The sequence below is a fragment of the Clupea harengus genome, chromosome 9, assembly GCF_900700415.2.
Source record: "Clupea harengus chromosome 9, Ch_v2.0.2, whole genome shotgun sequence".
NCBI lineage: Eukaryota > Metazoa > Chordata > Actinopteri > Clupeiformes > Clupeidae > Clupea > Clupea harengus.
In genome coordinates this window covers 13,168,761-13,193,161 of record NC_045160.1, presented here as the reverse complement: position 1 = coordinate 13,193,161, position 24,401 = coordinate 13,168,761, and the positions used below count along the sequence as shown (strand labels likewise).

General features: G+C 44.3%; 3 protein-coding genes across 7 annotated transcripts; all 3 read left to right on the top strand.

The window, feature by feature from the left end:
• Nucleotides 1-1,068: 1,068 nt before the first annotated feature.
• On the top strand, nucleotides 1,069-13,208 carry akt2 (v-akt murine thymoma viral oncogene homolog 2). Of its 3 annotated transcripts, none has more exons than XM_031573542.2 (14): nucleotides 1,069-1,510; nucleotides 4,174-4,341; nucleotides 4,497-4,625; nucleotides 5,208-5,319; nucleotides 5,490-5,637; nucleotides 5,991-6,122; nucleotides 6,244-6,309; nucleotides 6,434-6,502; nucleotides 6,832-6,954; nucleotides 7,194-7,322; nucleotides 8,029-8,243; nucleotides 8,718-8,805; nucleotides 8,941-9,043; nucleotides 10,078-13,208. In XM_031573542.2, exons 2-14 carry the CDS (start codon nucleotides 4,296-4,298, stop codon nucleotides 10,155-10,157), a joined length of 1,440 nt encoding a protein of 479 aa, XP_031429402.1. In that variant the 5' UTR covers nucleotides 1,069-1,510; nucleotides 4,174-4,295; the 3' UTR covers nucleotides 10,158-13,208. The 3 variants fall into 3 exon arrangements, with proteins under 3 accessions (XP_031429402.1, XP_031429403.1, XP_031429401.1); XM_031573543.2 differs by having other exon boundaries at nucleotides 1,070-1,199; nucleotides 4,138-4,341; XM_031573541.2 differs by having other exon boundaries at nucleotides 1,070-1,510; nucleotides 4,138-4,341.
• Nucleotides 13,209-13,437: 229 nt separating this feature from the next.
• ccnp (cyclin P) lies at nucleotides 13,438-16,982 on the top strand. 3 transcript variants are annotated; one of them, XM_031573545.1, is made up of 9 exons: nucleotides 13,438-13,552; nucleotides 13,824-13,949; nucleotides 14,040-14,115; nucleotides 14,230-14,381; nucleotides 14,595-14,693; nucleotides 14,981-15,040; nucleotides 15,137-15,295; nucleotides 15,616-15,794; nucleotides 16,463-16,982. In XM_031573545.1, exons 1-9 carry the CDS (start codon nucleotides 13,499-13,501, stop codon nucleotides 16,638-16,640), a joined length of 1,083 nt encoding a protein of 360 aa, XP_031429405.1. In that variant the 5' UTR covers nucleotides 13,438-13,498; the 3' UTR covers nucleotides 16,641-16,982. The 3 variants fall into 3 exon arrangements, with proteins under 3 accessions (XP_031429405.1, XP_031429404.1, XP_012682145.2); XM_031573544.1 differs by having other exon boundaries at nucleotides 14,885-15,040; nucleotides 15,616-15,764; XM_012826691.2 differs by having other exon boundaries at nucleotides 13,439-13,552; nucleotides 14,885-15,040.
• A 979-nt stretch (nucleotides 16,983-17,961) lies between these two features.
• On the top strand, nucleotides 17,962-23,256 carry si:ch211-132b12.7 (uncharacterized protein LOC564531 homolog). Its single transcript, XM_012826696.3, has 4 exons — nucleotides 17,962-18,266; nucleotides 19,413-19,592; nucleotides 20,559-20,713; nucleotides 21,198-23,256. The coding sequence occupies exons 2-4, from the start codon at nucleotides 19,421-19,423 to the stop codon at nucleotides 22,476-22,478; spliced, it is 1,608 nt and encodes a 535-aa protein (XP_012682150.2). The 5' UTR covers nucleotides 17,962-18,266; nucleotides 19,413-19,420; the 3' UTR covers nucleotides 22,479-23,256.
• Nucleotides 23,257-24,401: the final 1,145 nt, after the last annotated feature.

Genomic DNA, 24,401 nt, shown 5'->3' with positions numbered 1-24,401 from the left:
GTATCTGGTTTAATCATGTTATCAACCATATCTGATGGCCCATATGTTGACGTGTGGGCTATTTTTCGATGTGAAGTACGTCGGTGTCCGAGGATTCAATTGGAATACCCCACCATCACCAGCGGAGGCATATCAGGTGCATGTTAGCTGGATAGACGACTGCATTTATTGAAATATGCAATACACTATCTTACTTTATAAAGCATGTCAGAAAACCAAATGGCGTAACTAGCCAACTAATGTGATACAATATGTGAGATTTTGAGTGTTCACAGACTTGGCCAAGATCAAAACGAAAGATGCCTTTTCTTTGTTGAAAATATCGGCAAAAATAAAGGGCATTCTGTAGTAATCCTGCAATTGTAATGCAATAACGAGTGGATGTTAGTTGTGACAGACCACTGCCCAATGTTGCTAACAACGGATTCTAAGGAATGGATTATTTGACTATCTGTGCCTGTGAATGTCTTTTGGTAAACATACTCCTACGTCAACAGACTGTATTTATTGAAATATGTAATAGACGATCTTACTTTATAAAGCATGTCAGAAAACCAAATGGCGTAACTAGCCAACTAATGTGATACAATATGTGAGAATTTTAGTGTACAAAGACTTGGCCTAGATCAAAACGAAAGATGCATTTGCTTTGTTGAAAATATCGGCAAAAATAAAGGGCCTTCTGTAGTAATCCTGCACTTATATTACAATAACGAGTGGATGTTAGTTGTGACAGACCACAGCCCAATGTTGCTAACAACGGATTCTAAGGAATGGGTTATTTGACTATCTGTGCTCTAGCCTGTGAATGTCTTTTGGTAAACATACTCCCACGTCAACAGACTGAATTGGCAGCATTGTGGTAAACGTATGACTGGTCCGACAACACTAATCGGACCAACTAGTAGACTTATAAACATAGATAAATGGTAAATGCGTCAGTTTCACGGGACCTCTGTTATTCTGCTTATGTATCTTGATTCTTGATGACTGCATATCAACCATAGACAGTAAAATATTTCAACACTCTTCTACGAGGAAGGCCTTGATTTGCGTAAACGTCATTTCCTGTTTGTGCTCATGTCGAGTAACGTTAGTTGTTCTGCCATGAACGAGGCCTGTTGTAAGCTGCAGGTTATTGACACAGATAACAAGGTGTAAGGAGAAGCAATAGCGATCGAGATTCCTCATTCCCAAGGGTAACTCGTCGACAACAATTAGTTGAATATATTCATTACCTGGCAAATACAAAATAGCCATTTTCTTCTATGCTGACTCGTTAGCAAGCTAGTCTTTAAAGCGCCGCCTGGAGCAGCCAGTGTGGGCAGCAAAACAGGCTTAGCGGGCACTCGGTTGTTATTTTTTTGGGAGGCTGTGTGATCATTGGCAGAGTTCAATACACCAGCTTGCAGAATAATAACTAGCTTCGCCGCGGAGGACTTTGCATTCAACCTGTATGAACATCGGCTCCCAGTACTCAACACTTTGCCAACAAGCTTAAGGAGTCGAGGTAAGGAGGGCGCTTTAGTTGACGCAGAACTTGGAATAATGATTGATAGCTTGCTAGCTATTGCTAGTCACCTCGCGGGCTACTCGGCTGACTTTTTACATCAACACTGGCATGTTCATGAGTGCAGTGCGTTACTAGGATTAATCGCACTAGAAACTTAGTAATCGTTATTTTAAAAGAAAGAAGTGTAGCATCGATGATCGTGGCTACTGTCAGTAAATACATGGGTTAATCGGTTGTTAGCTCATCCCGTGTTAGCTAGATGGCTAGCCTGTTAACCTAGGTCATCGATTGCATTGTGGCAAGTCCTGCTTGTTGTCCCGAGCGTCAGATTCCACTGTTCTTGCATGTTCAATTAATTATTGGCTGACAGGTTATACCTGCTCACATTAGGTTGCTACAAACCAATTATGATGTATGTTCTGTTATTGTTCTGTGAATCATCCAGTCAACCCTGATCATTTGCATAGTGAAGTAGCTGGCTAGCTCGTTGGAAATGTTTTTCTCTGTAGCAGCTAACGTTAGCTAACTGACTACGATTGTCGTTAATGTATCTCATGTGGAAATGGTGCATGTAGTCAGGTTAGTCCCAAGGATCAGTTTTGGTTTATCAGCTAAACCAGACGGAGTTCATTGTATCGTTATACATTTCTGCAACAAGACTGGCTTTGGACGAAGTTACTTGTCGGGCCACTGGTTCGGGTCAGTTTTAGTCAGATTTTGCATGGCCACCCAAGTAGCGCTGCAAAACAAAGTCGTTAAACTTACTTATTGTTGTAATCAGCTGATTCTAACTTTATGACCCCCCTTAGTAAATTGGTATATGTGATAGATAACAAGTATGTTGTGCTTGTTTTCATCCCTTACAAGCATGCCGCATCGACCGGCGCAAAACTTTAAAGGGATTGGTTTCTTATTGCGTTGTTATAAGTGTCATGAGTCACTGAAAACAGGGATATTGAGACCACTGACTTTCATTGGACAGGCCGATACAGCTAGTGTAAAAATAGATGTGGAATTGACCATGTGAGGAACCTATCGATTTTTATCTCTGCAAACAATACTGTGTAAACAGATGTAAAAGTCGCTGTAGAACTACATCGTAAACCCGAACATGTTTGTCACGTAGCTCAGGTTTTCGTTACATATGATGTCTTAATATCGTTAATTTAATTGTATCTTTACTTACTATGAGGCTGTTTTGCTCAGCGGTGTGGAGTACACAGATTTGTACACATAAAAAAAGACGAGTCATCAGTGTGTTTGACAGCTGCTACGCCTAATGTGATGGACTGATAAAGTAGGCCCACAAAAGGGTAAACATACGACACTGTGGCTTGGGATAACCCTTTAAATCATGTATCCCGATGGAAAACTTTGGCATGCAGTCGTTCAGCCATGTTATTGTGTAACCACCAAGGCGAGCATCATAAAATGGGGATTTTAGTTTGGTAATCCAGACTTGTGCTCACGCTGACAAGGAGCAGTCCCAGACCTCAATCAGGGGTTAACAACAGTTTGAAATAGCTTGACAGTGTGTATAAATTGGTTATTAATGCCGGGTGCTTCATAACAGTGCATCCATATTTATTTAAAGTGCCCTTATTGCCCTAAATATTGACCCCCTAAGGCTCTTGCTTCACCAAAGGATTATTTATTTGCAATAAATTTAATCCCATACTGTTTTTTTAGACAGCGTATATAAGCCTTTACATTATCCCTTGCAGCTGTAGAAGGTGTTGTTTATCAGGCCAATTTAACACCGTTCTGTTAGTGTGGTTTTGAGTAATTTTCAGATTGTTTATTTGGTTTATTATGTTTCACCAGCAGTGAACTCTTTTTTTTTTTTTAATAAACCAGCAGTTTAATTGTTTATTTTTATCATGTTGATTTACCCAAGACTCTGTTGTCAATTAGTGATGAATGTCCTTATTGCGTAAGACAAGCAATTTAAATGTGTGCATGCATAGACCCATGTTAAACTCAGTCCCTTAATTTGGAATCGAGCCAAGAGTTGCAAGTTTGAGCCACACTAGGTGCTGAGGTGATTAGCAGAAATAGTTGGGGTGCCTCATTTCTCTTGTTTCCTTGCACTCTGTGGGTGTTCACCTGGTGATGAAAGAGCCTAATGGTGATCTCCATGGTTACAAGATGATCTCAATCTGTGACCTCCTGCTGATGTAATGAAACAGACCACAGTGGCAATTAGAATGCCCCCTGGAGCAGGAAGGAGACCTGGTAGCGTTCCTGTTTTTAACTGAAATGAGCGACTGCCACGGCCTTATTCAAGGTATAGTATTGGCAATGTTTCTTCGCTCACCTTGAACCCCTAGAGGGGCAGGTGAGATGAAACACATGTTCTGCCACTGCTTTTACGCTGTATAACAGCTCGGTTGGTGTTGTGGCCAGGTGTTCAGTAGCGCTTTAATGTCAAATTTACATATGAAACATCCTCAAGACACTTTGCTCCCGGGGACATTGTGGTAGTCAGGTGATTCTGTACATCTGGCAGGAGAAGCGTCAGTTTTCACATGAGCGGGCAAAATAGGCTTATGCCAGCATTGCCATGTGTAACTAATTACCTCAGCGCATTCTCACAGGTTGTTTTTTTTTTTTTTTTTTTTAAGGTGAGGAGGCCTGATCTATTCTACCGTTCGCTCCAGGTTCTGAGGAGTGGCTGCCGTCTCCCCTTTGTCAGACATCCTCGTTTGTCGTCAACGCCGTTTCCCTCCCCCGACCTCCCTGTCTGCCCCACCCTGAACCCCAACAAACACACCCCCCCAGCATGAACGAGGTCAGTGTGGTCCGAGAGGGATGGCTCCATAAGCGAGGTAAGGAGGAGTTTGTGTGGAGGTTGACGTATTTTGGTGTTGTTGTTGTTGGTTTGTTTGTTTTTTCTTTAAATGAGGAATTAAAAATGCTAGCTCTCTCACTTCCATTGGTTTTCTGTGTCCTTGACTTGTCTGCCTTGTTGCCTGCGGCACAGGTGAGTACATCAAGACGTGGAGACCCCGCTATTTCATCCTGAAGAGTGATGGCTCCTTCATTGGCTACAAGGAGAAGCCAGAGATATCTGACCCCAACCTACCACCCCTCAACAACTTCTCAGTGGGAGGTGAGAGGTGCACAACAGTGTCGTCGGAAATACATTATAGAAGATGATGTGCACTTAAAAGGCATGCAGGATACAAACAACAACGTGAGAATGAAAGTGAAAGGCGTACCACAAATGATACACATACAACCTCAGTACGTGCCTTTTTGCATGAACCTGATATTTTTTTTTAACCAGGCAGTAATCAGTTATTCTTTATACTCTTTAAACTTCATACACAGTGTGCACCCATGTTGGGCTTTGCATTAGTGTAAGCCACATGTACCACCCTAATACCAATGCGGTTTGCTATTGTCACTGTTGTTCCTAGTTCGCATGATTAGTTCCTCAGTGTACATATCATCTTTTGTTTATCTACAAAATTCTATAGCGTTGTGTCCTTTCAGTAGTTCTGTCCTTTGAACCTGTTATTCATGACGTTGACCTCATGGCACACAGCTGTGTCAATCAGTTTTATTTTACATGCTCTCAATCAGTTGTCATATTTTGCAGTAAACATCTAGCTCTGAATATGACCACTAATTGGGAATGTTCTTGCACTCCCATCCCTATTTGGCCCTTGTGCTCTCTGAAATTTCACAGAATGCCAGTTGATGAAGACAGAGAGGCCCAGGCCCAACACGTTTGTCATCCGCTGTCTGCAGTGGACCACGGTCATCGAGCGCACTTTTCACGTGGACAGCAACGCTGAGAGGTAAAAAAACAAAAAACAGGAGAGGAACAACAACAACTATTTCTTGGTTTTGCTGCCAAACATATGAACGTGCCTAATATGAGGAAGTACGTGAGCAATGAAGTGTACTTATGATCCTGTTTTGTTGAAGAAGTTTTTAAAGAATATTGTTTCAATTGTTAAATGTTCAGGGAGGAATGGATACGATCGATTCAGGCTGTAGCCAATGGGCTTAAGACACGGGATGAGGAGGAGCCAATGGACATCAATTTTGGCTCCCCCGGTGACAACAGCCTGGAGGGCATGGAGGCCGCCATAGCCAGGTCCCGCACCAGAGTGGTCAGTGTGTAATATGTCCCTTACCTGCTCTGTTATGGTGCACTGACTTCAGATATCCATTCATAATGTATGGATACACATGTAACACTTATTTGTGGATAGTCTGTCTACAGAGGCGTTAGAGATGGTTGGTTGAAATTCAGGTTCTTATTGTTCACTGAACATCACCTTAACCTGACCTTAACCATTTTCAACAGATAGTTTGTTTATAATCTGAGCATCTGTAGATGGTCTATAGGGGACCATCCAACTACGATATGACCATTTTATTTTTAATGCTTAATACAGTACTTTATCCCTTCATTTTGCACCTGTTCCATGATTGAAAAATGCCATATCGTTTTCTCTTTCAGAACATGAGTGACTTTGACTACCTAAAGCTGCTGGGCAAGGGCACATTCGGCAAGGTGATCCTCGTAAAGGAGAAGGCCACCGGCATGTACTACGCCATGAAAATCCTGCGCAAGGAAGTCATCATCGCTAAGGTATGTTGATACAGGGCTGGCCCAATAAGAGAATACTGAATGCAAGAGTCATTGGATGGAATATTAATGCTGCCTTTGCCTTTATTTACTTCTTACATTTTTGTTTGCCTGTTTATTCAAGGATGAGGTGGCACACACGGTTACAGAAAGCAGAGTCTTACAGAACACAAGGCATCCCTTCCTCACGGTCAGTTCCCTGCTATATACTGGTGGTGATTACTATGTACTAACTGTGAAATAATGTTATATTTTCTCTGAGGTTTGAAACTTTGAAGGTTGTCCCAGTCTAACCGACTCTCGCTGTCTTTCAGACACTGAAGTATGCCTTCCAAACTCACGACCGCCTGTGTTTTGTGATGGAATATGCGAATGGTGGAGAGGTACTCTTTTTATTACACAATTTTTCCCAGCAGCACTTTAGTTGTTTTTTTTAGTAGTTTTGTAGTTGCAGGCAGTATGATGTTATAATACACTTTTATTATAGGAAATTATAGAGTCAAGGAAACGCACATGATGTAATATTTCCCAAGCAACTTCTGCCTCACATGCTGAATGACACTATGATGTGCATATTTACGTCAGAGAAGCAGTACAGGCTTATGTCAGCAGGTTTGCAGTATTGAAAGATCCAAATGTCACGACAATAGATATACTGGCATGAAGAGGCTTCCCCCTGGTTACATTAGCCTGTTCCTCTGTGGTCCCTCAGCTGTTCTTTCACTTGTCTCGGGAAAGAGTTTTCACGGAGGACAGAGCCCGGTTCTATGGTGCTGAGATAGTATCTGCACTGGAATACCTACATTCATGCGATGTCGTCTACAGGGACCTTAAGGTGAGATCTCTGAAACAAAGCCAGCCCTAGTGTTGGTTCACCTGGCTTTTGATATGTATGGCAGCTTTGACTACCCACCCATAATATATAACTCTGTAGCGTTCAATTAAAAAAATAAATAGTAGAAACACAAATATTTATTTGTGGGTTGTGTGTTTTTTTTCCATTCTCTTTCAAGAGTGCAGCTTTTGCTTATGACGTCTGCTTTGCTCTTTCCTTTTCATCTGTGCCCTCTATAGCTGGAGAATCTCATGCTGGATAAAGATGGACACATCAAAATAACAGACTTTGGGTTGTGCAAAGAGGGCATTACCAATGAGGCCACAATGAAGACCTTCTGCGGAACTCCAGAATACCTTGCTCCAGAGGTAAGGGGAAGACCCAGTGCGTTGTTTTACTGCAAGCACCACTGCTAGTACTTTGCCATTGTGAGTCCCTCCTGTTTTTAATTCCATTTTCACTGTGAGATTCAGACATTTCCGCTTAAAAAAAAAAACATCTACTCATACTGAACTTTTTTTCACGAATGTAAAATATTCACCAGAGTCAGACGAGCAGGAGGTCTCTGCTCTGCCTTGACCTGGCAATCAAGTAACGTCATCAGGGCTAGTAGTTGAAAGTTGAAAGCTTTCCCTGCTTTGCGTGTAAAGGCCTATTTGTGGTCACCAAGAGTTTGTGCACATAAGCAAGCTAAAAAGAGCGTTGCTATCCCGATGTTGCCCAGTTTACTACTTCTGTGACTGAAGATTCTCTCCCAGGTTAGATTGTCACCTTTCACTAGTTATGTGAGGTTAAAAATCATCAGTGGAAAGTAAACCATTAGCTTCAGCTGAGCTGCGGAAAGAGAAGCAATGTTTATTTGACTCAGACAGACGGCAAATAAGTCACTGTTGACATTGCAACACAGATAGGAACGCTGTGCCTTCTCCTAAAAAATTGCCTCTTCCCTTAGCAAAGGTTACCCCCTCTTTTTCTCTTAAAGCTTCAGTATCTCTGTCGGTCTAGACATTGTAGACTGTTACCATCTCTGGTCTTACTTTTAACTTAATTTGTTCCATTCTCCCCCTTGCACAGGTGCTGGAGGACAATGACTATGGCCGCGCTGTGGACTGGTGGGGTCTAGGCGTGGTCATGTACGAGATGATGTGCGGCCGGCTGCCCTTCTACAACCAGGACCACGAGCGCCTCTTCGAGCTCATCCTGATGGAAGAGATTCGCTTTCCCAGGAATCTCTCACCCGAGGCCAAGGCTCTGCTGGCCGGCCTGCTCAAAAAGGACCCCAAGCAGCGGTGGGCATTGAGGCTGGGAATCCAGTGTTTTCACCAGGGGGGAGGGGAGGATGGGGGGGGGGTCGCCCAGGGCACAGGACCTGACAGACAGAACTACGGGCACAGAATGTGACCCGGACAGAAAGATGGGTATTCAAGCCAAGTATTTAACCAGGCAAAAGTTTGTCATCCAAGGCACAAGACCTGACCGTTGCAAAGAGAGAGAGAGATACTGTGAGTATGGTGTAGTGTACAGTCCAGTGCTTAAACCAGGAGAAAGTTTGTCATCCAAGGCATAAACCTGATGGATGCAAAGAGAACTATAGGCAAAGTACATGACTCCAAACGATGGGAAGGGACATTGTGAGCTCGATAGAATGTATGGATTGGTTTCTCTTAGCAGCTGCTTTAAGTCAACAAAAAGTCAACTGTAATACAACCCATGTATGTAGAGATTTGTACAAATTTGTCATGATGTTGTTTATCATTCTAAAGGCTTGGAGGAAGCCCGGAAGACGCCAAAGAGGTGATGACCCACAAGTTCTTTGTCTCCATCAACTGGACAGATGTGCTTCAGAAGAAGGTGTGTGTGTTTGCATGTGTCCTTACATCATTCTTTTATACTTTTATAATGCTTTTATTGTATACAAATTTCAATTTCAGGCAGACATCTGACATATTTATTCCCTCTCACTCTTCTATCTTCCCCGTCCATCAGCTCATTCCACCGTTCAAGCCGCAGGTGACCTCTGAAACGGACACGCGCTACTTTGATGACGAGTTCACGGCACAGACCATCACAGTCACACCTCCGGACCAGTGTAAGTAATCAAGGTCTACCATCTACTGCTTTGAGTTTGCAGTGCCGTTAGTTGCAATATTTTAGTGTGGTCTACAATACAATGCATGATATTGGTCAGGGAGTTGGCTGATGTCCTTGCATTAATTTAATTAATTAAGTTTGAACACTTCTCTTAGAGGATGGCTCTGGTCTGAATAGGCTGTGAAAGTCCTTCAGATCAGAACAGCGGCCATTAATATTTAGTTGAGTTTAGCTTGTAACCACCTCAACAATAGATTACCAAGGAATTGTCCTTTCTCCTCTTTACCTTCAACTGTTCTGTTTAGCAAAGGGTTAGGGCATGTCACACTGACTGCGCTGCGTGTGCCTGGCAGCTGTGTTGCCGTACTGCTGCGTCTCGGTCGCATGTGTTTATTCACACTGCCGGCGATTCTGCTGTGGCGCTGCTACTGCCAGCCCTATCTTTCTGCATTGAGTTTGCCTTTGACAATGGCCGTCAATACGCAATCGGTTTGGCATCATCCATTGTTGATGAGTGGTCAGAAAAGTGAAGATCATAAAGTTCTAACCAGAAACCAGTCACGTGATTTACATTTTTTTGTAAGCTTTGTGTAGCGGTATACTGGCCGACATGTAGTCTTGCTTCCTTGAATGAGTCAAAGTAACTTGGTTAGGGTCAGTACTAGTGTTAGACATGACTTCAGCGCTATGTGGTGAGCATTCACAGTCTGAACACATTGCGTGGAAATTGAGGACTACAAGCACATCCAAAACAATAATCACAGCGTATCTACAGGACTTTTCTTGGAGACTCACCCCTGACATCTGCATTTTCCTGTACTTTTAGCCACAGATTTTCAGTCTTTCTTCAAGCCCTTCCTTGTGGCTCAATTTGAATCGGATTTAGAATGCTTATAACACTAATAATTCTCACCAACATTTAAACATTTCACAATGGTTCAGGCAGAAGTACTGTCTGTATGTAATGAGTTGCATGGCAATGCAATGACCATCTTCGACCACACAATGGAGCCTCTGTCTTCCCCTCTGCAGATGACAGTTTGGACTCGGAGGACCCGGACACACGCACGCACTTCCCACAGTTCTCCTACTCTGCCAGCATAAGGGAGTGAGCCGCCCTCGTCCTCCCCACTCTCTCGCCCCAACCAGCAGAAAGGATGCAACAACGACACGTATACTAACTCTTGGACACACGAACGCCGACAGACTCACACACACATACACACACACACCGACAAAATGTACATACGTATACTCGAACATCCATGCACCAGCAGATACTGTAAAAGAAGCGGGTCTCTTCACGGATTAGATATCATTGCAGTGACGGACTTAACCTCGACAGGGAAGGGGGAGTGGGTGGGCTGTTTCAGAGTCGGCCTCTGAACGGGCCCCTTGCCTTGCCTTGCCCGACACTACACACAGTGCACCATGACAGCCATAACAGCGCTTCACCACCAGTCAGGTAAAGAGGAGAAAACAAACTTGAGCACCAGCGGATTGCATGACGCGCACTGGGACATACACACTGAAGCACACTCACAATAAATACATACATACACACACACACACACACACACACACACACACACACACACACACACACACACACACACACACACACACACACACACACACACACACACACACACACACACAGTCCTCCTCTGGACTATCTGAAATCCCCCCAGCCAATCAGGTGAAGTTTAGATGATGTGCATACATGTCTGGGGTTGGAGGACATGAGCAAATACTTAAAAACATTTTCCCCCACTGATTGTTACAGTTTTTTTGTCCTTCTTTTTCTTTTTCTTTTTTAAAAGCCATAATTTTTACAAGTGCTCTTTCTGGAATTAGCTGTTACCAATAGTGATGAACTGTTCCTACAGAGGGTGAAAGAGAAAGAGAAAGAGGTGGCGGGGCTAAGGAGAGGGACGTGTGGAGGAAAGAATATTAGTGAGGGTAGTCACAGCTCTATATGATCGTGTATGAAACAGTGTGCGTGTGTGTCCGGATGTGTGTGTATATATATATGTGTGTGTGTGTGTGTGTGTGTGTGTGTGTGTGTGTGTGTGTGTGTGTGTGTGTGTGTGTGTGTGTGTGTATGTGTCGGTGTATATGTACTTCTGTATGTTCTTCATTTGAAAAGAATGTGTGAAAGTATGTTGTGCTCTATCTTAAAGAGAGTGTAAGAGAGAATGTGATAGATCAGTGTGAGACTGTGCGCATGCGAGCGTGCATGTGTATGAGAGTGTGAGGGAGAATGAGTGCAAAACATTTGTCACAGATCCACATCTTAAAGTGTGTCTTCATCTTTTGATTTTGTATATGGGCATAACAGTACAAGATGGGATGAGGGTGGGGGTGGGGGGAAGACACGGAGTAGATGTGACGTTAGCGCTTTAAAGGGAAGAGAGAGTTGCGGCTCTTTTAGGGGGGTTGAGAGAGCCCTCAAAAGCAGGAGCCTGGGTCCCTATGTTTAGGGGGGTGGCCATGTCGACCCATGTCCAGAACATCCACTCCCAAGTGTTAGATAGCATTTGTCCTTTAGCTACTGGCCCATGGAAAATAATTAGTATTAAATACGACATGAATTATTTAATCATCTGTATAATTTTGGAGACATTGCTGTAAAGATATTTCAAAAATGGACGAAAAATAATGATAACGATCTCAATGCCCCCAATCCCCATTATTTAATGACGAAAGCTGACTGGTAAAGCCTGTTATTGTGTAATGTGGCCAAGTTTGATTGATGCAGAGAAATAGGTGGAATAGGCACTTAAAATTCTGAGACACCATCTTTGGAAATGCCTTTATTTTTGTCTTTTTCTTTTTCTTTTTGAGGTCTAGTAGTTAGCATAAACCCTCAAACAGGAAGTGAGGAGAGAGGGAGTCAAGTGCTTCCTGCTTCTGGTGTGTATCTAAGTGTGTACTTGCCTTTTTTGAAAGATGATTTTCAGGTGAGTCACAGTTGGTACACACTGTTAGGTAGTGTGATGTGTTAATAAATGGTTTTGCCTTTTTTTCCAACAAGATGTTTCATTCAGGGAACATCATAAAGATTTTTTTTTTTTTGATTATTTTATTTTGATCTGATTTTGTTTTTGCCCATCGTTTTGTCTACCCGCTCCCTCAAAAAAATGTCTTGTTAAAATATATAAATATATATATAAAATATATATATATATTAAAATGGTGAAAAAAATGTCTGTCCTCCATTGTCTTTTTCTTTCATTTCATTCATGATTTAAGTTTGTGTGTGTGTGGGGGGGGGGTGGGGGCGAGTGCGCTTCAGAGAACAAGAATGCTTGTTTGTGGACTAGTTGGGTGGAGGTTTATTTATAGGTCTAATCTCAGATCTACTCTAGCACAGACCCAACGTGTCTCTTATAAGTGTCCCCTCGTTACTTTACCAAGCTCTGAGGTGATGTACTGGAAGAAATGGCTTCTTCAGAAACGCTTATATTATGTCAATGGTTATGTTGTCAGATTTTCACAGGTGGGCACAGGCATTGACGTTCGAGTATCATTTTTAAGGACCTGTTTTTCTCCACAATGCCTTTAGTTAGCCACTAGATGCCGCTACACACGTAGAAGTGTTGGATCCAGCCTTCACGCTGCTAAATGCAAAGACACTGGCCCACACCAAAGTCAAGCACCCATCCAAAATGCGCATCATTGTAGAAACAGTGCATAGTTTAGAGTATTTCCTGTCTTTCCACAATACTTTGAACACATCAAACGAAGACCGTTCGAGTTGGCTGAGGTTATTTTTACTTTAACAGCCTCTTTCCCCTTTTCTAAAAAAAAGGCAGCTGAACCTGGATAGCCTATATATTTATTCCCAAGTCATGTTACTACACGTTTTTATCACATCTTCAAGGAAGAACAACCACGGCAGCTTTGAAGAAAAATGATTTCGCAGCTTAGTGTTATGCTCCTCATTTGAATGTGATGAACAATCACGAATGTCACATCTCATTGCTGGTGTATTTATTCTGCTTCAATCAAAATTCGGGAAATGGAGAGATTACGCCTGAAAAGGATTTCAGTTTTTAGACATCTGTTGCGACTTTGCTATTGTAACAGGTGTTATCTGCTACAGTATAAAGTAGCTTGTAATATTTGCTATTATGTTAGTAAACTCTTTACTTGACAAATTAAGTCTGTGTTTCTTCATTATGGTGTGTCATTGTTTACAGAAATGCATGGGCTCCGTGGTCTATTTCACTGCAGTTTCAAGTATGAGCTCAAGTGCAAGCAAACATGTAGCATTTCGATTCCTGTCAGGCAGTGGACGGACTAATAGCAATTCGGTCTCCGCCCCTCAATTAACCAATTAGTGGAAATCAACCAACCTTTCTAAGCTTTTAAAAGGTCCATCTCAGGAACGTTGTCATGGAATTTAGGTAGCTGCAGGGAGGTGAATTCGCTTTCTCCGGTTGTAGTCATGGCTCAAACCGGATTCTGCGATTCCAGGCCTCTGTTGGACCTACACAAAAAGGTAAGGCCAGCCAACTGGGATCATGTGCTAAGGAATTTTAATAGAAAGGGTTAAGTGCATAACGTCTTGTTTTAATTTGTTCATAGCCTGTTTTTAATATGCCATAAGGTTAAGGTAATGCTGACTTCAAACTTGTATTGGTTTGGTATGTCTTACCTTCCTCCAAAGTTATGACTTCTCTCTTTCACGACTTTCTCGTTAAGAAGTTATTGTTTGATGACTATTGTAACTGGAGAATGACACGAATCGTATGAATGTGTGAACCCCGCAGGCAGAGGAAACGCGTGTACCTTTGAGGACTTGGGCTAACGCTTGCTCACCGAAAGAGCGTTGGACTCAAGTCGAGGATTTTGCTACTAGGGGAGCTTTTATGACTGCAGAGCAAGACCACAGATGGGTAGCCGACACGTCTCTGTTCATCTTTACTAACGGGTAATGGTTGTAGGCTTTGTAGACCAATGCAAGTTGAAATTATTTTCGGTTTCAGGTGTTGCATGGGTTGCACATGTCTACAGAAGATGGTTTTATGGGCTACTCTGTACCCAATGCCCGAAGAAGTTCAGGTAGGCCCGCTGTATTTTGTGAACTTGGCACCTGTGTGTTTTAACACTGAAGCTTGAGTGTTCTGGAGTTCTTGAGTCGGAGCTGTTGTAACATTCCCTGCATTGGCGATGCAGATTGCTGGGAGGAGCCACTACTGTGGCGTATTTCAGGGCTTCAGCATATGCTGGTGCCGGGCCTCTTGCGGCATGAGATGGAGCTGGCGATGAGCAAGCTTGGGCTCATCTATGACCGAACGTACGCCTGGGATATTTTCACGACCATGATGGTGGGAAACTAATAAGATTTGTTAGTATTTTGTTTGTTTTGTTTTTAACTCTGACATTGACCTTAGTTTGGACCTCTTTATGCATCATTAATGCACATAAAACGGCCAGTCTTCGATCGCAACACTTAACCAGGCTTTTGAGCTACGCCACACAGTTGTGTGTGTGTGGTAATGGGCTCTGCTTTCTTGTAACCTTTCCCCACTCTCCCTCAGAGGAGTCAGTTGCATCACACGTTTTCTAGTGCAGAGCTACCAGGGGCTTATTCAGAGAAGATGCTGGCGATCCTGATCGATTGGCTCATCCAAGTCCATGTAAGAGACAGAGGTCCATGTGTAATTAATAAAAACGTAATTACTTGACAGTTTGTGTTACTATTACCTATTGTGTGTTAGCTGAGTGACAACATTGCAAAAAATGACTGGCTGTGTGTAACAGAAAGCCTAAAAGCTTTACGTTTATGGACTCTATTTGTAGTAATATCTGACTATACCCCACCCTTCAGGAGGTCCTTCACTTCTCTGAGGAGACTCTGTACCTGACTGTGTACCTGCTGAACCGAGCTGTGCGCCTTCTTAAAGTGTCCATCTCCAACTTGCAGCTCCTGGGTGTGGTCTGTCTCTTCCTTGCAGGCAAGAAGGAAGAGTGTTTACTTCCAGAGGTATGCCTAATTTGTTTGATCTGTGAAGGTGCCTGGGCCAGCAGTTCTGTCTAGAAAACCTGATTTCTTTGTGGAACCATAACCCTCCCCACACAGGTGTCAGAGCTGTGTCACCTGATGGAGAACACCTACACCCCACACCAGCTGCTCAGGATGGAGCGGCGGGTTCTCTGTGGCCTGGAGTTTGAGCTCTCCTACACCCCGCCCCTGCACTTCCTGCTTCTCTCTACGTGCATCGCCCAATGCAGCAACCAGGTCTGAATCCAATCATTCGCCCGACAGCCGAGTCAAATTTCTGTTTTGCATATTGAAGTTTACACTTCTCTGTGCTTGGCCATAATTTGAGTCAGTGGAGCAGATGGTGTTTTCACTTGATCAATGTTCCATAGTGCTCCATTTCTACAGCTGTTGACTTTGCCTACTAATTGTAGTTGATCCACTCCTCCAGGTCCATGTATGTATGTCCGTGTGTGACTGTAGCATAGACTGTGTAGTGGTGGAGGATGAGGCAATGAAATTAGAGATTGGATGACCGCTATCATCTCTAATCCCATGACCTACTTGACTTTGCCTAGATGGTGTGGATGGCCCGGTACCTGTTAGAGCTGTCCCTGCTGGAGGTCCAGTGTGTGGTGTTCCAGCCCATCCACCTGGCTGGTGCCGCCCTACAGCTGGCCCGGTGTGTCCTGCAGGAGCCCCCGACACCCGAGGGCGAGACGGCCTGGTGCGTCAGCTCCAGTATCTTTGTGGGCAGGTGAGCTGCCGGTGTATCCTCTTGGATCACTGGAGATGGGTCATAGGACCTGATGTTAGCATGGCGGTTTGTGTACACCGTGAACATCTAGGATCACATTGTGAGAATCTTGCTAGAGAATCACAGGGTGGCCATCACAATGTAAATCGTAGTAAAATGTAATCAATTTTCGTCTATTTTCGAATTATTTTATTTGCTGGGGACCTCTGACTCATTGCTAGGGTCACTAGCTGGTCCATGAATGCATCTCAGACTTGTGTTCAACTCAATATTAGATCGTTCCATTACATCACGGATACCTGCCAGTGTCAATATGCATCCTCCTCCATGTTGGATGGGGAACATGGTGCTGCTGAGAATAGACATGAGAATTATATTTCCATGGCTCACTACTCTTCCAAAGTCCACACACAAAATACCCTAAACATTCCAATCCTTCTGATTATTATTATTATTATTATTATTATTATTATGATCTCTATAATGTCCCATCAAGATACAGATGAATTCATATGTGCACAATTTTAACACAAAGTAACACAACAAAGGAAATTATTCTGCAATTCTGGTGTGCCTGGTATGCCTTCTCATAGCATTACTAGTGTAGGTATGACTTGGTTGTTTGCTTTGTAAGAGTGTTCTTTTCTTTTATCTATGTTGTCATGCAGTGAGGCCACTCTCCTGGCCATCATGAGGATTCTAGCTCTGGCTGCTGCCAGGGCACCCATTGGAAGCACGAGGGCCTCCTTTCTCAAGTTTCGCACCGAAGACACCATGTATGTCAGCAAGCACCCGGCCTTGATGACTGCCCCAAGCCTGCTCAAGGTGCCTGGTCTGCAGACCTAGGGATTTGGAAGGCCCTCCTTTGGCTGTGGTGCGGAGTACAGCACTTTCCCCCAAAGATGAGAATGAGGAGCAAAGCGCCCATGCAGTCATCCCATGCACATGTGTTGCTGAGATGGTTAGAATGTAACGAGGAACCAAATTTGTCAGTGCACTGTGTTTTATGTATACAAAAAAAATGTCTAGTTTTAAATGTTGCACTGTAGTCTGGTTCTACTCAACCACTGTTAAGGGAATATATGCAAAGATGACTTGATCCCAGCACTTTAAAATGTTCATTGCTAGTGGTTTGTACGTGAATGCGTTTTTTTTTATGTGAAAAATAAATATACATGCTTCAAAATATGTACATGAGACCTGTATGATCTTGGTTGGAAACGCGTCTTATCATGGGAGTACCTCACATGACCATACCAGTGTATGCCTCGTGTGCATGAGTGTACTACTCTGGGTGAAGGGAATGATGCGAACACGGAAAATGTATTGCTTGGCGTGTAGGTTCTTTTTTTTTTCTGAAATCCTTGACGTCTCCAAACATTACCCGATTTGAGAAGTACTTGTGTGCGTATACACGGCTCCTACATGTGCGCCTGTTATCCTAGGCACGCCCCTGACGAAGTGCGCTCACATGTCGATGCACACCCGAGCAGCGGATTGGTGCCTTTGCGCTTAATGCGTCATTTTCCCCTGCGAGAACCACGTGGCAGAGTTGTAGACCAGCTGACGGCCGAATGACCGCACATTTTCAAGGCGCGTGTATTGGTGCCGTCCCTCCTACAGACTTTGACGCTTCCGTTTTTTCCCAGCCCTGTGCCGTTGTGACATGGCTTTTTTGTGAACACTGTTGTCAGACTCTGTTTGTTGAGCACTCATTCGCTTTTTGTTTCACCTCATATTCTAGTCTGTCAGATCTGTTCAAATAATATCTAATAATATCCAAGTGTCTTGATGGATTTTACAAGTATGAGAATTTCAGCCAAACACTTAATATTTATTCTTATTCAAGCACCCAGGCTCAACTGGTAGAGAACCATGGTTTCGTAATTGGACTTCTCACAGACCAGGCTATTAATTCACTCCCAAGGCACATCGTGAAGGAACAGGCTTACATAGAACGGTCAACATGTGTGTTCAAATCTGGTTAAACACATTTCGCAGTCTGTGTTGTCGCCCCACCTATCGCTTATGAATCGAGGTCCCAGCTGTCTGTGGCAGCGAGTCGCGGGTGTCTTGTCCCACCCCTACACGTGCCTTCTCATAGGATTGGCCGAGCTGTCGACTGTCTTGCGTCACTTGCTTTTGGGCTGGTATTGGAATGAATCCCATCGTCATTATCGGGAAGAGAGGATGTCAATCAGGCGGAGGGGCAGTGAAAGAGGCGGGGCTTGATTCAGGTGGAGTGCCCACCCGAGCAAACCGCTAACTTGCCTCTTTGGTAGACCATCGCTACAGGTATCAATTCGATGAAGAGGCTAGGTAGACCTGGCCCTTCTTCAGTGTTATCAAGATGATACGGCACAAGAAAAACAGTGAAAGAGGGAGCTAGTTGGGTGTCGAAAAGGGCTGTAGCGGAGGACATTGTAGTAAGACACTCTTTGGGTGCAAAGTGAGTTGTTTCCCTTTTTAAAGGTAAGTTGGCTGTGATGATTTGACAATGACAATTTTCCTAGTGCACTCATCTTTTCGCTGTCGACAAGTTACTTTTGTTATAGGATAAACAAACCAATATGAATCTGTTAGCACACTCTTTCCGCACCGCTGTCTCTCGCATGCGGGGTCGGAAAACAGCCGCGGTTTTCCTATGCTACGGCCAGTCATTCTACCATCTGTTTGCCTAAATGTCTTAAAGCATGGGGTGTCCGAAATGGTATCTTATTTACGACTGAGGAAAATTGAAGTATAGACCGTGAGAGTGTCGGCACTCTGAGCCAAGTTGTAGTATTACATAACACTCGTTGAGGGCGGGGCGACATCGTGGGGGACTGAGCGCAAATATAAAGGTGTACGAGTGAAAAGTCTACTTTTAAAACAACACGTGTGTACAGTCAAATTGTAACGACCCTAGTGTCAATATAACACTTGAGAAGACATTTGAATGTTTTGTTTATTGAAGGCCAATTCTCTGTACAGATGTTAAATCTAATGTCACCTCTTGGTAAACCTTGTCAATGTGTGCTCAGGTGATTTAAAGTCAATTCTGACATAGAGATGTGGGACTTAACAAAGTCTAAGAAGGTGCCCAGTGAGAGAAGTTGTCTTCATTTTAGTAATACTTCAGACATCCTTGACAGTTATCTTATTGATCGCAAGAACTGATAGACAGACTGATGTATTGAATTGAGGTATTTGTGCTGTTTCCAGTCCTCAGTTTCATATGTTTCACATTAGGATCTATTTAACTGACAGCTGAAATGCAAATGATTCGGCATGATTTGGCCAGAAGCTTTCATTGTTTTCGTGTGTATTACCATCTCTTGTTTCCTCTTGTTTGCGAGACTCTTTGTATTGTGCTTTTGTGTCATTTCTGTTTTTCTCACTGCACCTCTCCCTCCCTCCCTCTCTCGCTCCTCTTTCTCTCTACTTTCCATCTCTTATGTAACTTTCTAAATTGATTTGTGTGCAGTCAGATGTGATGCAGCCATGCATCCTCCTCATCTGTCAATGCGTTTCTGTGTAAACTCACAGCATATATCATATTTGCATACATGTGACTGCATATGTGGGCTTGTTCTGAGCTCTTTAATCTGACCTGGCATTGTTGTGTGCCGCTTCCAGGGCCCAGGATGCCCAAGGAGAAAGAGCAAGGGGAGCGGGTGCCGCGCATGGCCAGCAAAAATGCCAAAGAAAAGAGTAACAGTGCCACGCTGCTGGCCGTCCGCGCCAAAGCCCAGGCTGAGCAGGAGGCCCGAGGCCGCAGCTCACACTGCAGCTCCGAAAAGGACTCCGGGTACTCAGGTATGGGGCAGAGATAGAGCACCTTTCTCTCTCTGACACACACACACACATTCAGACTGACTACCTAACTGTTTTCTGTGGGAAGTCACATATACACTCACACACATACTTCCTCACTCACACACACACACACACACACACAAACACACATAAACATGCCATCTGCTACTGTGACGTTGGAGCTCAGTCATCCCCAGCAACTCCATGTGAATGGGTGCATGCCATTGATTCTTGAAATATGCACGTGGAAGGCTGAGCAGCCTGAAAGCAGTCTCACACAGACTGGCTTCTTGATCGGGCCTCATACCACCTGCTGCTTGCTTACACCCTATCTTAAGTGTAAGTTATTAAGCCTGTTATGAGCTGTTCATGAACTCAGATCTCATGCTGACATGAAAGAAGACACACATTCTCTAAAAAGAGGGTGCAGTCTAGATCCATTAAGGGTCCTTTGGCTTGTTAAGACAGAAAAACATTACAGGGTTCTACTCAAGTACTTTGACTGTTACCCTTCTAGCATTTGTCACTTTAGAATCATGGCGTTCTATAAGTGAAAATGGGTTTTTGGAAGATGTTCTGTCAAGAACATCTAGCATTATTCACAAATTTTGATTTATTATCGACAATCTTTGTTTCTGACATTTCTGAGGGGTATAACATGACAAAAGAGACATTTCTGAGGGGTATAACTTGAAAAAAGAGTTGCTATAAAGGCTCTTTGTCAATTGTCTGCAACCGATGATTTTGTTTCTCTCTTATCAAACGTAGATAGCCACCCCTTCTGTTATCATTGCACTCTCTCTATTTTTCTCCCTATTTCTGTTTGTCTCTCTTCTTTTTCTTTCGCTCATTTTCTCTCTCTCTGTCTCTATCAACGCTTCCTTTATTGAACCAACCTGTCTCCACCGTTCCTCACTTGTCCTTCGTTCTGCCTGTCTCATTCTCTTTTCTGTTTCCGTTTTGCAGACACCGGCTCAGATTCCTTGCACGGGTACCAACGCAGCAGGCAGTCCAAAGCCAGGGACAGTCACCAAGTCTCCCATCAAGGCAATGCCATGTTGATGCCTGGGACGTCAGAGCTTACACCCATCTTCATAATCAAGAATGTGGTTCTCAAACAGGTGAGGGAAATGTTCAAAAATGATTTGACATTTTTTAGAGTGAAGACCCTTTTTGATGCTCAGTGAAAGCATTGGCTTAGTCTATTCAGAACTTGGGAATGTTTAGTGTCTTGTTTGATTATAACTGAGGAATATTATAGCTCCCTAAAAGCCTGTGTTCACTTGCACTGTGTGCTTAATGAAGATAGGGGCCTGTTGGTAATCAGACATGATGCATCTTCTGTAGTTTCTGTAACTTATGTATGTATTCAGAAACTAATGAATAAAATAATGTATTGTGTGATGGACATTTTCTCAACCTTTTTACGGACAACAGAAAAGATGCACAGTCACAGGTAGTTCGTTAATGTCCCTGCATATCTGTTTTGTTATATGAAAAGTCCTTAAGGAAATGTCCATTCTACAAGTTATTAATCTTGAGAAAAGAGGACCAAATGTCTTTGCAAGAGTGAATTCTGTCTCTCTCTTCCTTTTTTCTCTCCAGCCAGTACCGGTGGGTCAGGAGCAGCTCCTCCAGGCTCCTTTGCCCTGGGGCGGTGCAGGGACCAATGACCAGGGCTCGACCCACGTGCTCCTCCTGCAGCAGCCCGAGGTGACCTCTCAGGCCCCCATGCACATCCTAAAGCCCCAGCCCAGGAGGGCCGACGGCGGGGGCAAGAAGAGCAAAGCCACCTACCTCCCTATTCTCAACTCCTACCCCCGCATCGCCCCCCATCCCAGCAAGAAGACAGATAAGACCACAGGGGCAGGTGGCGGTGCTAATAGCAGAAGCAGCAGCTTGGGTGGTGGTGGTGGTGGTGGCACAGCTGAGGGTCACGGTCAGAGCAAAAGGGTGTGCACAGAGGAGAAGCGCGAGGAGGTGTCCACCACCTCCCAGCTGCAGAAGAAACACGTCCACAAGCAGCCAGAAAGAAGGGCCCACTCCCATGCCTCCCACTTCCGCTCCCACTCCTCCTCCCAGGATCACTTTCTCCCTGGAAAGAACCGCGAGATCCCCTCCCACATGAGACGTAGCCCGCACCCTCCCTCCAGCCCCTCCACCTCCGCTAGCCTGGGCTCACCATCGGTGTCCAGCACAGAGACGGCCTCTCCGCCTTCGTCCCATGAACTGGCTGCACCTCTCCTCCGGTCCTCCAAGGGGCAGCATCGGCAGAATCAGCAGCAGCACAAGCACAACTCGGCTCACGGATCGCTGTCGTTCGGCTCGGGGCACCATCGGCGCTTCCTCAACACGGTGCAGATCCTGTGCCAGTCGGGGCTGCTGGACCTCACGCTGCGCACACAAGAGCTGCTGCGGCAGAGCTCGGCCAACGAGCGTGACATTGCCCAGCTGCGCCAACACACCCAGCTGCTGTGCCAGGCTGCCCAGACATACCCAGCCTCACCCGATGCCTGGGTTCTGGTCCACCAGTCCATGGTGGAGTCCGGCCACTACCCCAGCCTGGGGCTGGATAGCTGTGGCGGCAAAAATAGCCACTGCAGCCCACCGGCACAGGTCCAGGCCGAGGCGGACACCAGCAGCGGTGGCAACAAGGCGGACGTGGTTGTCTCCCTGGCGCTCAGTCACAACCGCCACGAGGAGATGGCACCACCGTCGCCGCTCCTGGCTCCCATGGATGACATTTCCCTGGACCTGCCCGCTCTGGACCAGAATGGGCACACCGCCTTGTTCATGGGGCAGAGTATGGGGCAGGGCACCATCGCTAGATCACTGGATGATCTCCTCATGCCCCCAGACAGTTCCACCCACAGTCACCTGCTTTAGACGGCATCCCGTGTGCGTAGGACTAAGCTTACCGCTCAGCCTCATGTGAGGGCAGAGCAAAGAGAATGGGGCCAATTGATTCTTCATTTTTTCTTCTTTTTAATAAAGCCCTACTTTCTGATTTGGTATGAGCACCTGGCTGTGGTTTTCATGTTGCCGTTCCTATAGTGACTCAATTTCCCTCTAGCTGGACTCAATGGTTCCCGTGCCATCTTTCCTGCTTTCACTTTCACTCCTGGAATCTCGTCAGATGCGTCTGACCTGATCTACCAGTGTAAAGGCAGAACATAATGCCATGGGATCATGATCTCCATTTTGCAGATGAGAACCTCACGAGTCATGAGTGAATGGTTGGGAATGGAATCCCTGTGCCGACATGTTTTTTTTATTTATTTTTTTATCCATAATATGCATGCCAGTTGCTGGACTGGAGCAATCTCTAGTACAGTCAGATGTCCTCTCATATAGAGGCAGACTTTGCTGCTGACTGGTCTTCTACAGCACAACCCATGTTAAAGAACATCCTACTGATAAAAAGAGAAATATCACTTTTTCCATTGATATTAACTGTGAGGCCTTGCAACTGCAAATGGAGGCAGGCAGCTAGTGACCTTGTCTCCTGCCATGTGTTAATGAAGGACACTTAGAGTATGCCTGTTAAAGAGGTTTTATTTCTTCTTTTTTACTTTCTTTGTGTGTGAAATCTGTTTAGGGATTTGAAAGACAAAAAGTGGGACTATTTACCATTAAACAATAACTATTTTGGTTTTCAATCAAATGCTGACCATTTTGTCTATCCTGAGCTCACCATGCAGATAGCTTGTGTGTGTGAACAGCCTGACTCAAAAACTCCCCATCGAGGCTCTCCCGGTTGGAAGACAACGTGTTTTTATTCCTCCGTCTTTACCAAACGCCCGATTTGAGGAAAGTGTCAGTGACAGCCTTATTTAACCTATCAATATCTGCACCCTCCTCTCTACTCTTTCTCTTTATAAGGACTCTTTGAAAGCAAATTTTGATACACTTGGCTTAATCTCAAAAGTAATAGATTTATGTGGATGTGGTTATATTGATATATTTGTATATCCTGATTGAAGAAGTCCGTGAGGGGACTCCATTTCATTGCTCTGTAGCATTGTCATTCATCTTGCCTTTGCCACCTCGGATATGTTGAGATGATGTATCACATCCTTGGGGGAGAAAGAGAAATTTGCAGATTTTCTTGTGATTCTCTTTTCATTGTATTTTTTTCATGTAGGCCTGTCAGTTTGGCTTCAAGTGTGTAGATTATAGATTAAAATAACACAAGGCCTTGAACTTTACTCTGGTAAATCCATGCAGTAATGTAGACTCGTCGGAGCTAAGCTTTTATTATTTTTATTAATAATTTTTTATTTTATTTTTATTCTTGCCAGTGAATGAAAAGTTCGACCTCCTTCAGAAAAATAGCCACACTTGTGATCTTAGCATAGCACATGGCCAGGGATGGATTAACCAACGGGCCTACCGGGCCCAGGCCCAGGGGCCCATGAGCTCAGGGGGCCCCTAAGCCAGAGCCTCTGCGTGAAGTCGCTGTTATGTATCTCTTATTTGTGGTTGAAAAAGATGTATTTTGTTCATTTGATAATGGCTTTAATTTAGTGTACCTGTGCTGTGTTAGGAAATGTGCACGTGCGCCAGGGGCGTAACTATAGACAATACAGCCAGCGTGGAAGGTTCGCAGTCAAAGCAGACCCGGCTTTCTTAATTTTTCCGAACATATGGATGTCAAAGTGTCGCTAGTTTAGTGCGACAGTGATCAAGGATGATATTTTTATGGACCATCAAAGATCCCTTATGCTATTCCCTCAAAATGGCAAACCTGTCTCTGTCACGGTTTTCATAATTTTTAGGGGGAAATCGTCAGTAGCAATCTATAACACA